Below are 13,125 nucleotides of genomic sequence, written 5' to 3' on the forward strand. Positions count from 1 at the left end.
GTTTGCAGTTTTTGTTGTGGGCTACATAGATTTTTTGTTGTTACATATTTAGTTCACTTTACCTATCCAAATTCAAAGGTTGTGCACTAAAGAAGTAATAGGGTGCTAGGACTCAGTTTCCCTCTTCTGTCTTTTCTTTTTACCATGTAGAGAAACACCTTCCAGCTGGTGGTGGCGTCCATGGCGTCCGCCTCCTACGCCATCTTGTTCTACCCCAGGGAGGGGCTGCAGTACATCTCCACGCCTGTGGCGGGCCAGAGCGAGCCAGTCCACGCCGGCTTCAGCCAGGGCCTGGTCCAGGCCTGGTACAGCTGGAGCAGCACCCAGGGGCCCTACTACCGCATTGCCACCGACGACGAGGCGTCCGTCAGACAGCTCTCCGAGTAAGTGATTGGCTGGTGGGTGGGCTGGTTGGTGGGTTGGTTGGGTTGGTTGATTGGTTGGTTGATTGATTGGATTTCTATAGTGTGCTTCCAGATGCTCCAAGAACTTTACATAGGCTTAGTAAGTGTTGTTCATAGATAACTTGGTTAGGTTTCTGTCATTATGTTGACCTGGTATTTGCATAGTTACATTGCATTATGGTAATTATGTAATGATTACAATAACCTGACATATGCATAAAGCTTCTTCATAGAGGTAGGTCTCATCATGATCCATTTTGTCTTCCGCTAGGGAGACCAACTCAGGCAGGCGTGGTGTGTGGGTGTATGAGATCGGCACCTCCCCGATCTTCTCCTCCATCACCCCAGGCCAGGTCACCAACCTGTCCCCAGAGGAGGGCATAGCAGGTGGGCAGATGGAGTCCGTGCCAGAGTTTCCACCCAGAAACACTGGAGAACAACAGGAGATTGAATTCCCTCCCTATGAGCACGCGGAGGAAGAGGAGACACCTGAACTGGAGCTGCCCCCAACTGTCCAGCCGGTCCAGTACCAGCCCAGATACCCTGTAGTCCCTGAGCCGCCCCAGCCCAGCTACCCTGAGCCGACCCAGCCCAGCTACCTTGAGCCGATCGAGCCCAGATATCCTGAGCCGGTCCAGCCCAGATACCTTGAGCCTGTCCAGCCGGCCCAGGCGAAGCCACCACGCTACGAGCCTCAAACCCCACAGGTGGTGGTCGTGGATGAAGATGATGACCTTGATGTTGACGGTAAGCCATGAAAGAAACAACAATTGAATCTGTGTCTGAAAATTGTGACCGGGAATAGAATCCTAGTCAAGATTGCCATGACAGAAACATTGGTTTAGTTTAGTTTATTAGGATCCCCATTAGCTACTACACATGCAGCAGCTACTCTTCCTGGGGTCCACATAAAACATACAAATACAGTGGGGAGAACAAGTATTTGATACACTGCCGATTTTGCAGGTTTTCCTACTTACAAAGCATGTAGAGGTCTGTAATTTTATCATAGGTACACTTCAACTGTGAGAGACCAGCTCACAACTTACCAACCAGTAACAATTCCGGTTTTTCTTTAAGAAGCCCTCCTGTTCTCCACTCATTACCTGTATTAACTGCACCTGTTTGAACTCGTTACCTGTATAAAAGACACCTGTCCACACACTCAATCAAACAGACTCCAACCTCTCCACAATGGCCAAGACCAGAGAGCTGTGTAAGGACATCAGGGATAAAATTGTAGACCTGCACAAGGCTGGGATGGGCTACAGAACAATAGGCAAGCAGCTTGGTGAGAAGGCAACAACTGTTGGCGCAATTATTAGAAAATGGAAGAAGTTGAAGATGACGGTCAATCACCCTCAGTTTGGGGCTGCATGCAAGATCTCACCTCGTGGGGCATCAATGATCATAAGGAAGGTGAGGGATCAGCCCAGAACTACACGGCAGGACCTGGTCAATGACCTGAAGAGAGCTGGGACCACAGTCTCAAAGAAAACCATTAGTAACACACTACGCCGTCATGGATTAAAATCCTGCAGCGCACGCAAGGTCCCCCTGCTCAAGCCAGCGCATGTCCAGGCCCGTCTGAAGTTTGCCAATGACCATCTGGATGATCGAGAGGAGGAATGGGAGAAGGTCATGTGGTCTGATGAGACAAAAATAGAGCTTTTTGGTCTAAACTCCACTCGCCGTGTTTGGAGGAAGAAGAAGGATGAGGTGGAAACATCATTCTTTGGGGATGCTTTTCTGCAAAGGGGACAGGACGACTGCACCGTATTGAGGGGAGGATGGATGGGGCCATGTATCGCGAGATCTTGGCCAACAACCTCCTTCCCTCAGTAAGAGCATTGAAGATGGGTTGTGGCTGGGTCTTCCAGCATGACAACGACCCGAAACACACAGCCAGGTTAACTAAGGAGTGGCTCCGTAAGAAGCATCACAAGGTCCTGGAGTGGCCTAGCCAGTCTACAGACCTGAACCCAATAGAAAATCTTTGGAGGGAGCTGAAAGTCCGTATTGCCCAGCGACAGCCCCGAAACCTGAAGGATCTGGAGAAGGTCTGTATGGAGGAGTGGGCCAAAATCCCTGCTGCAGTGTGTGCAAACCTGGTCAAGAACTACAGGAAACATATGATCTCTGTAATTGCAAACAAAGGTTTCTGTACCAAATATTAAGTTCTGGTTTTCTGATGTATCAAATACTTATGTCATGCAATAAAATGCAAATTAATTACTTAAAAATCATACAATGTGATTTTCTGAATTTTTTCCATCTCTCACAGTTGAAGTGTACCTATGATAAAAAATTACAGACCTCTACATGCTTTGTAAGTAGGAAAACCTGCAAAATTGGCAGTGTATCAAATACTTGTTCTCAAGGATGATCAACAGAAACAGGATGCACCTGAGCTCAATTTCGAGTCTCATAGCAAAGGGTCTGAATACTTGTGTAAATAAGGTATTTCCGTTTGAAGTGTATGTAAATAGATTATACAATTTGGTTCGGCATTTTCAACACACGTTTCTTAAAAAGACTAGAAGAGAAGAAGCCAATTTCTCCTCAATCAAATCAAACTTTATTTGTCACATGCGCCAAATACAAAAAGTGTAGACCTTACCGTGAAATGCTTACTTACAAGCCCTTAACCAACAGTGCAGTTCAAGAAGAGTTAAAAAATATTTACCAAATAAAGTAAAGTAAAAAATAATTAAAGTAACACAACAATAACGAGGCTATATACAGGGGGTACCGGTTAGAGGTAATTTGTACATGTAGGTAGGGGTGAAGTGACTATGCATAGATAATGAACAGCGAGTAGCAGCAGTGTACAAAACAAATGGAGGGGGGGCGGTCAATGAAATAGTCCAGTGGCCATTTGATTAAATGTTCAGCAGTCTTATGGCTTGGGGGTAGAAGCTGTTAAGGAGCCTTTTGGTCCTAGACTTGGCACTCCGGTACCGCTTGCCGTGCGGTAGCAGATAAACAGTATGACTTGGGTAACTGGTGTCTCTGACAATTTTATGGGCTTTCCTCTGACACTGCCTATTATGTACACTACCGTTCAAAAGTTTGGGGTCACTTTGAAATGTCCTTGTTTTTGAAAGAAAAGCACATTTTCTGTCTATTAAAATAACATCAAATTGATCAGAAATACAGTGTAGACATGGTTAATGTTGTAAATGACTATTGTAGCTGGAAACGGCAGATCTTTTATGGAATATCTACATAGGCGTACATTGGCCCATTATCAGCAACCATCACTCTGTGTTCCAATGGCATGTTGTGTTAGCTAATTCAAGTTTATCAGTTTAAAAGGCTAATTGATCGTTAGAAAAACCTTTTGCAATTATGTTAGCACAGCTGAAAACAGTTGTTCTGATTAAAGAAGCAATAAAACTGTCCTTCTTTAGACTAGTTGAGTATCTGGAGCATCAGCGTTTGTGGGATCAATTACAGGCTCAAAATGGCCAGAAACCAAGAACTTTCTACTGAAACTCATCAGTCTATTCTTGTTCTGAGAAATGAAGGCTATTCCATGCGAGAAATTGCCAAGAAACTGAAGATCTCGTACAGCGCTGTGTACTACTCCTTTCACAGAACAGCGCAAACTGACTCTCACCAGAATAGAAAGGGGAGTGGGAGGCCCCAATGCACAACTGAGCAAGAGGACAAGTACATTGGAGTGTCTAGTTTGAGAAACAGACGTCTTACAAGTCCTCAATTGGCAGCTTCATTAAATAGTACCCGCAAAACACCAGTCTCAACGTCAACAGTGAAGAGGCGACTCCGAGATGTTGGCATTCTAAGTGATCCCAAACTTTAGAACGGTAGTGTAGGTCGTGGATTGCAGGAAGCTTGGCCCCAGTGATGTACTGGGCCGTACGCACTACCCTCTGTAGTGCCTTAAGGTCAGATGCCGAGCAGTTGCCATAACAGGCGCTGATGCACCCAGTCAGGATGCTCCCGATGGTGCAGCTGTAGAACTTTTTGAGGATCTGGGGACCCATGTCAAATCTTTTCAGTCTCCTGAGGAGGAAAAGGTTTGTCATGCCCTCTTCACGACTGTCTTGGTGTGTTTGGACCATGATAGATCATTGGTGATGTGGACACCAAGGAACTTGAAACTCTCGCCCCGCTCCACTACAGCCTCATTGATGTTAATGGAGGCCTGTTCAGCCCACCTTTTAGTCCACGATCAGTTCCTTTGTCTTGCTCACATTTAGGGAGAGGTTGCTGTCCTGGCACCACACTGACAGTTCTCTGACCTCCTCTCTATAGGTTGTCTCATTGTTGTCGGTGATCACTGTTGTGTCGTCAGAAAACGTAATGATGGTGTTGGAGTTGTGTTTGGCCACGCAGTCGTGGGTGAACAGGGAGTACAGGAGGGGACTAAGTACACATCCCAGAGGGGCCCCAGTGTTGAGGATCAGCGTGGCAGACGTGTTGTTGCCTACCCTTACCACCTGGGGGCAGCCCGTCAGGAAGTCCAGGATCCAGTTGCAGAGGGAGGTGTTTAGTCCCGGGGTCCTTAGCTTAGTGATGAGCTTCGTTGGCTCTATGGTTTTGAACAGCATTCTCACATAGGTGTTCCTTTTGTCCATGTGGAAAAGGGCAGTGTGGAGTGCGATTGAGATTGGGTCATCTGTTGGGGCGGTATGCGAATTGGAGTGGGTCTAGGGTATCCGGGAGGATGCTGTTGATGTGAGCCATGACCAGCCTTTCAAAGCACTTCATGGCTACCGCCGTGAGTGCTATGGGGCGGTAATCATTTAGGCAGGTTACCTTCGCTTCCTTGGGCACAGGGACTATGGTGGTCTGCTTGAAATATGTAGGTATTACAGACTCAGTCAGGGAGAGGTTGAAAATGTCAGTGAAGACACTTGCCAGTTGGTCAGCGCATGCTTGGAGTACACGTCCTGGTAATCCATCTGGCCCTGCAGCCTTGTGAATGTTGACCTGTTTAAAGGTCTTACTCACATCGGCTGCGGAGAGCGTGATCACAGTCGTCGGGAACAGCTGATGCTCTCATGCATGTTTCAGTGATACTTGCCTCAAAGCGAGCATAGAAGTTATTTAGCTCGTCTGGTAGGCTCCTGTCACTGGTTAGCTCTCGGCTGTGCTTCCCTTTGTAGTCTGTAATAGTTTGCAAGCCCTGCCACATCCGACGAGCGTTGGAGCAGGTGTAGTACAATTCAATCTTAGTCCTGTTTTGATGCTTTGCCTGTTTGATGGTTCGTCGGAGGGCATAGCGGGATCTTTTATAAGCTTCCGGGTTTGAGTCCCACTCCTTGAAAGTGGCAGCTCTACCCTTTAGCTCAGTGCTGATGTTGCCTGTAATCCATGGCTTCTGGTTGGGGTATGTATGTAGTCACTGTGGGGACGACGTCATCGATGCACTTATTGATGAAGCCAGTGATTAATGTGGTGTACTCCTCAATGCCATCGGAAGAATACCGGAACATATTCCAGTCTGTGCTAGCAAAACAGTCCTGTAGCGTAGCATCCACGTCATCTGACCAGTTCTGTATTGAGCGAGTCACTGGTACTTCCTGCTTTAGTTTTTGCTTGTAAGCAGGATTCAGGAGGATAGAATTATGGTTAGATTTGCCAAATGGAGGGCAGGGGAGAGCTTTGTATGCATCTCTGTGTGTGGAGTAAAGGTGGTCTAGATGGTTTTTTTTCCTCTGGATGCACATGTGACATACTGGTAAAAATGTGGTAATACTGATTTAAGTTTGCCTGCATTAAAATCCCCGGCCACTAGGAGCGCTGCTTCTGGGTGAGCATTTTCTTCTTTGCTTATGGCCTTATAGAGTTGGTTGAGTGGGGTCTTAGTGCCAGCTTCGGTCTGTGGTGGTGAATAGACAGCTACGAATAATATAGTTGAGAACTCTCTTGATAGATAGTGTGGTCTACAGCTTATCATAAGGTACGACTCGGTGAAACAGAAGATGTTACAGTTCTTAATGTCCCGTTGGTCAGATAATCGTAATCGTAGGTCATCAATTTTATTTTCCAATCATTGCATGTTAGCAAGTAGAATTGATGGCAGTGGGAGTTTACTCGCTCGCCTACGGATTCTCAAAAGGCAGCTCGATCTGCTTCCTCTTTTCCTCTGTTTTTTCTACACACAAATGACGGGGATCTGGGCCTGTTCCCAGGAGAACAGTATATCTTTCTCGTCTGACTTGTTAAAGGAAAAAGCTTCTTCCAGTTCGTGGTGAGTAATCCCAGTTCTGATGTCCAGAAGTTATTTTGGTCATAAGAGACGGGTAGCAACAACATTATGTACAAAATAAGTTAAAAAATAAGTTACAAACAACGCATAAAAACAAACAGAATGTGGTTTGTCTTCTTTTTGCGTACAACCATGAAAGACTATCATGCATGATGTTAGTTCTGTATGTGCAGTTAGGGCAAGGCGTGCTGGTTTGTTTTGAGCTTCTTTGTTTTGAGCCATGCTGCTTTGTTTAACCGGCCTATTAAAGTATTTTGTAGCAAACAAGAACTCCAATGAAATTACACTCTTAGAAAAAAAAGGGTTCTTTGACTGTCCCCATTGGATAATAAATATTGATTCTAGGTAGAACTCTTTTTGGTTCCCAGTAGAACCCTTTTGGGTTCCATGTAGGGTTCTTCAAAGGTTTCTCCTCTGGGGACAGCCGGATAACCCTTTTAGGTTCTAGATAGCACTTTTTTTTCTAAAATGTTATTTTTTTCTAAGAATGTGGTTTGTCTTCTTTTTGGCAGTGTTTGCGTACAATTCTGAGACATGCTCCAGTAACAGGCAGAAGTGCTCGTCCTTCGCTGACTGTAAGGACTACACCAATGGATACTGCTGCCACTGTAGGCCTGGTTTCTATGGCAATGGCAAGGATTGTGTGGCTGAAGGTAGGAGTAACCCCATACCCAAAGTACATACAGTATTTGTGTAATAAGGGTTAGGGCTAGCCTGCTACCTTCATTATAATGAAATATGTGATATAAAGTATAAGAATGATTCAATATTTTATAAAGAAATTGAAAACCTGATAATGCTTGACACACAGTCACACATCAGTTACATTTAAAGTTACATTAATTAAAATCGAATTAAGTTAGTTTCCTCACATTCCACACGCAGGTAAGCCCCAGAGGATGAACGGCAAAGTGAACGGCCGGGTATTTGTGGGCAACACGCCCTCGCCGCTGGAGTTTTCCAACAACGACCTGCACTCGTACGTGGTGGCCAACGATGGGCGCGCCTACGTGGCCATCAGTACCATCCCGGCCGGCCTGGGACCCTCCCTGCAGCCCCTGTCTTCCCTGGGAGGGGTCATCGGCTGGGCCTTCGCTCTGGAGCAGCCTGGCTATGAGAACGGCTTCAGCATCATCGGTAAGAGCTGTTTGACGATTATCTTGCACATTGTGTCAATCTTGCACATTGTCGTGTCATTAAGAGTTGTTTTAAGGTAAGAGCTGACATTGGGTGAATCACAAAAGTGATTCCTCACTTCCTTGATTCATAACGAATCAAGGAAAAACAGTTGAGAAAGTGCCATAGTGTCATTTAAAAAGGCAGCAGTTGATTTGAATACATTAGGCTTTTCTCATGTGTGTTGGGTAGCATTTGGTTTAGCTTCTCCCTCCATTGTAGCAAAGGTACCTGGGGCTATGTTTGTTGTGGTCTAATGAGATGTCCTTTAAAGACAGGTGTGAATGACCACTGTGGGATTGATGCTTAGGTCAACATTTATTCAAGTTAAGTTTGATTAGCTTGATTTATTTGCTCTCTTTGAATGACAGATTTTTTTTTATAGTCAGAGGCTATGTCCAAAATCTGCCTTACCTACTACTTACCTAAATGGCATACTGTGTACTAATAGTACTACATACTGTTAAGAATGTACTGTTTAGTAAAAACAAATGCAGTAAACAACAAATATTAGCATACTAGGCTCATCCATACTGAGAATGTGTCATCTAATGCACAATTGCGTTGATTCCCGCCATTCGCTCATGTTGGTACAGCGTGTCCCCTTGGCTGATTATCAGCTGTTGTCAAACACACGTTGGTCTCGAAAGACGATTCTATTCCTCAATAGTATGCAGCAAATTCTACTAGATTAAAAGCTGAAATGAGTATGGCATCCTGGCATTTAAAGCATACAACATTTTGGACATTTCACATATGTACTATAAAACATATTTTTTTTGCATACCCAAAATGCCTACTATTTTAAACGCAAGTAAAGGTATTCGGACACTGCCAATCTCTTTGCTCAGGGAAAGTAGATTCTCTACTGGCCTTTTGAGTGGTATACGTGGACGTTTGAGTGAATTGTGCCAAGTGATTAGGACCATCTTTCTCTTTTTGATACATTCCTCAACATGTTGAACTCCGCTTTAGTCTTCCACTTGGACATGATTTGTAGGTAGAACGATGATAGGGTAAATTATGGGGAATTTGTTCTGTGTTCCCGTTTTTGGTTAATCTTTCTGCTTTTCGGCCTTAAAATGTTGCTCAAGCTCATTGCTTCCAGCTGGCTTCACTTCTTTCAAAATATTTCCCTTTAATGTGTAGTGTTGTTGGCTCCAGGGAGAACTAAAAGTGGGGGGATACACTCAAGGGTATGGGGTGGGGATGCAGAATGAAGTTGCCCTTAAATGCTGATCTTAGGTACGGCGAGGTTTTGGGTTTCATCACATAATGGTTGAGGTTAGCTTGTGGTCAAGGCAAGATGATCCTAGATTTGTGCTCAGGAGCTGAAGAGAACCTATGAGATTTGGTTGTCTCTCTCTCTTTCCTTCTCCCACCCCCATCTCTGCTCACACACACACACACATGCACACAAACACCCTCAACCCCACAACCACACTCAACCCCCCCGCTCCCCCTCCAGGTGGCGTGTTCTCCAGGCAGGCCGAGGTGACCTTCTTACCGGGCAACGAGAGGTTGACCATCAAGCAGGAGTTCAAGGGCATCGACGAGCACGACCACCTGGTGGTGAGCACCGAGCTGGAGGGCCGTCTCCCTGAGGTCCCACGCGGCTCCACTGTCCAGATCGACCCCTACAAGGAGATCTACCAGTATGGCAGCAACCGTAAGTCACGACCACACCAATATAACCTGGAATGCAGACTTGGGGTCTATTCCATTTCAATTGAGTCACTATGCCTGACAATAAGGAGGCAATTACTAAGTGATGTGTTGTGTTGGATTGGCACCAAACATAAGACTTTCCATTTAGGCCAAAAAGTATATTCCTTTGCATGCTTTTATTGCAGTAGTATTTTATTGCCTGGTTGCATACAGGATACATGTTTTTGGACTATTCTGTCTATATTCTGCACATTTTTATTCTTAATTTAGGTCATTATTGTGGAGTCACTACAATGTTGTTGCTCCATCCTCAGTTTTCTCCCATCACAGCCATTTAAAATCACCAATGGCCTCATGGTGAAATCCCTGAGTATTTTCCTTCCTGTCCTGCAGCTCAGTTCAGAAGGACGACTGTATCTTTGATATGTATGGGTGGTTCAGTACATCATCCACAGCATGCTTATTGCTAGACCATGCTTAAAGAGATATTCAATGTCTGACTTGTTATTGTTACCCATCTACCAATCACTGCCCTTCTTTAAAAAAAAAGCTCTCTGGTCTTTGTAGTTGAATCTGTGCTTGAAATTCAGCACTTGACTGAGGGACCTTACAGATGTTGTATGTATGGGGGAGAGAGGAAGGGGTAGTCATAAAATATTAATGTCAACCCGTATTATTTCATACAATGTGATTTGTTAAGCCAAATTTGACTACTGAACTAATTTATGCTTGGCTAAACAAAAGAGGTGAATTCTTATGCAACAACTATATTCTAGTTGTAGTATTAATTAGAAAAAATGTGTTACATTTTCTTTTCACTTTGACATTATGGACTATTTTGTCTAGATCAATGACAAAAATTCAAAATGAAATCTATTTAAATCAATTCCAAATCAAATCCGACTTTGTAACGCAACAAAATGTGAGAAAAAAAAGCCAAGGGGGGTGAATACTTATGATACCAAATGTATATGGATATTCAATCTAGTAACACTCCATTTCCTCATATTCTCTTCAGTGATCACCTCCTCCTCCAACCGCGACTACACCGTGAGCCTACCGGATGGCAGTGTCCAGACCAAGACCTACCAGTGGCGTCAGACCATCACCTACCAGAGCTGTCCCAATGACGAGGAGGTCAGGGCCGTGCAGTCTACCCAGCAGCTCAGCGTCGACCAGATCTTCGTCATGTACGACTCGGGCAACCAGCTGATCCGCTACGCTATGAGCAACAAGATCGGCTCCATCGTCAGTGAGTGGAACCCCTTGTGTTACTGCTGATCTTCGTTCATGTTCTATAATGTTACGCTAACCTTCCGCTTATGTTCTGCTAGTTGTGTTCACATTCTTCTAATGTTACGCTAATGTTCTGCTAGTTGTGTTAACCTTCTGTTAATATTCTGCTAATGTTCTGCTGACCCTCTGCTAACAGGATTGGGCCCATCCTCAGTGACTATAGCCTATCATGTAGATACTGGTAATCTTCAACTAAAATTGTGCTAATGTTCTGCTACCATTATGCTAACTTTCCCGCTACATACTGTATGGCTTATCCTCTATGTTTGGCTGGATGTGGTTGTAAGACTGACACCTGATGCTAAAATTTAAATGGTGGTGGAAGCCCTGTGTGGATTTGCAAAAATTGATTTGTATGATCGATGTTAATAATGACAGGCAAACAGGAGTACCAAGAAGGACAATCGAGGCAAAATAACATTGTTGTGGATGAAATCCCAGTCTCCACACAAGACCTGGACGGAGACTGAGGGGAAAGTGAGAAAAAGGATTGATGAAAAGCTGCAGATAGATCATAAGAAGATTGAGGTGGAGTGCGCCCATAGGATTGGAAAACCTATCTCTGGCCCAGGTGACAGACCCAGGTCAATAGTGGTAAAATTCCTGAGGTACAAAGACAAGGTGGTTGTTATGGAGAGGAACCAACATCTTCCTCAATGAGGACTACTCTGAAACTGATCCCAGCTATGAAAGCTTCCAGAGAGTGTGGGGACATTACTTACATCTGTAACCACAGGCTTATTGTCCTCCCTCCCACCCAAAAGCCTGGAAGGGGTGAGAGAACCAAGTAGATGGGTTCATAGCCTAACCCCTGCACCCTGATTGACAGCATGCTTTGTTTTTGGTTTCCCATATTATGTCTATCTCTAATAAGCTACCCAGGAAAGGGCAATAAATAGTCCGTATTACTACATGCAGCCTAAAAAATAAGATTCATGAAATCAATAACTTGCTAATCTCAGGGTAGCATTCATACACTACATGACCAAAAGTATCTGGACACCTACTCGTCGAACATCCCATTCCAAAATCATGGGCATTAATATGGAGTTGGTCCCACCTTTGTTGTTTTAGCAGCCTTCAATGTTCTGGGAAGCAACAAGAGCATTAGTTAGGTCGGGCTCTGATGTTGGCCGATTAGGTCTGGCTCACAATTGGCGTTCCAATTCATCCCAAATGGGGTTGAGGTCAGGGCTTTGTGCAGGCCAGTAAAGTTATTCCACACCGATCTCAACAAACCATTTCTGTATGGACCTCGCTTTTCCACAAGGGTATTGTCATGCTGAAACAGGAAAGGGCCTTACCCAAACTGTTGCCACAAAGTTGGACGCACAGAATCGTCTAGAAGGTCATTGTGTGCTGTAGCATTAATATTTCACTTCACTGGAACTAAGGGGCCTAACCCGAACCATGAAAAACAGCCCCAGACCATTATTCCTCCTCCAGCAAACTTTAAAGTTGGCACTATGCATTCAGTCAGGTAGCGTTCTCCTCCTGACATCCGCCAAATACAGATTTGTCCGTCAGACTGCCAGATGGTGAAGCATGATTAATCACTCCAGAGAACGCGTTTCCACTGCTGCAGAGTCCAATGGCGGCAGGCTTTACACCACTCCAGCCAACGCTTGGCATTGCGCATGGTGATCTTAGGCTTGTGTGTGGCTGTTCGGCCATGGAAACCCATTTCATGAAGCTCCCGACAAACAGTTCTTGTGCTGACGTTGCTTCCAGAGGCAGTTTGGAACTTGGTAGTGAGTGTTGCAACCGAGTACAGACAATTTTTATGCGCTGCACGCTTCTGCACTTGGCAGTCCCATTCTGTGAGCTTGTGTGGCTTACCACTTCACAACTGAGCCGTTGTTGCTTCTAGACATTTCCACTTCACAATAACAGCACTTACAGTTGACCGGGGCAGCTTTAGCAGGGCAGAAATTTGACGAACAAGGTGGTATCCTTTGACAAGTTGAAATACCCAAATCCACTCATATGAAGGAGTGTCCACATACTTTTGTTTATATAGTGTATATTAGCCATCACTTAGACTCACTTAGTTAATTCATTTGTCAACACAGCAGTAGCAATACAGGGATATTAATATCCATAGGACAGACAGGAATAAATATAGGGGAGGTGTCTTTGTATACAGTGCATTCGGAAAGGAATTCCACACCTTCTTCCACATTTTGTTATGTTACAGCCTTATTCTAAAATAGATTAAAATACATGTTTTCCTCATCAATCTACATGCAATACCCAATAATGACAAAGTGAAACCAAGTTTAGAAATGTTTGTAAATGTATTAAAACAAAAAAAACAGAAATACTTCTTTTTACATAAGT

General features: G+C 44.5%; 1 protein-coding gene across 1 annotated transcript in view; it reads left to right on the top strand.

Annotated features, from left to right (window-relative positions):
• The window catches only part of LOC115178847 (nidogen-1-like), an 80,274-nt gene that overhangs the window by 22,760 nt on the left and 44,389 nt on the right, over positions 1–13,125 (top strand). Inside the window, exons 3-8 of the mRNA XM_029740215.1 lie at positions 151–383; positions 676–1,151; positions 7,158–7,298; positions 7,531–7,782; positions 9,290–9,490; positions 10,508–10,741. Of these exons, the coding sequence (XP_029596075.1) occupies positions 151–383; positions 676–1,151; positions 7,158–7,298; positions 7,531–7,782; positions 9,290–9,490; positions 10,508–10,741 (1,537 nt within the window). The remainder of the gene's footprint in view (positions 1–150; positions 384–675; positions 1,152–7,157; positions 7,299–7,530; positions 7,783–9,289; positions 9,491–10,507; positions 10,742–13,125) is intronic.

Source organism: Salmo trutta, chromosome 38 (genome assembly GCF_901001165.1).
Source record: "Salmo trutta chromosome 38, fSalTru1.1, whole genome shotgun sequence".
NCBI classification, from domain to species: Eukaryota; Metazoa; Chordata; class Actinopteri; order Salmoniformes; family Salmonidae; genus Salmo; species Salmo trutta.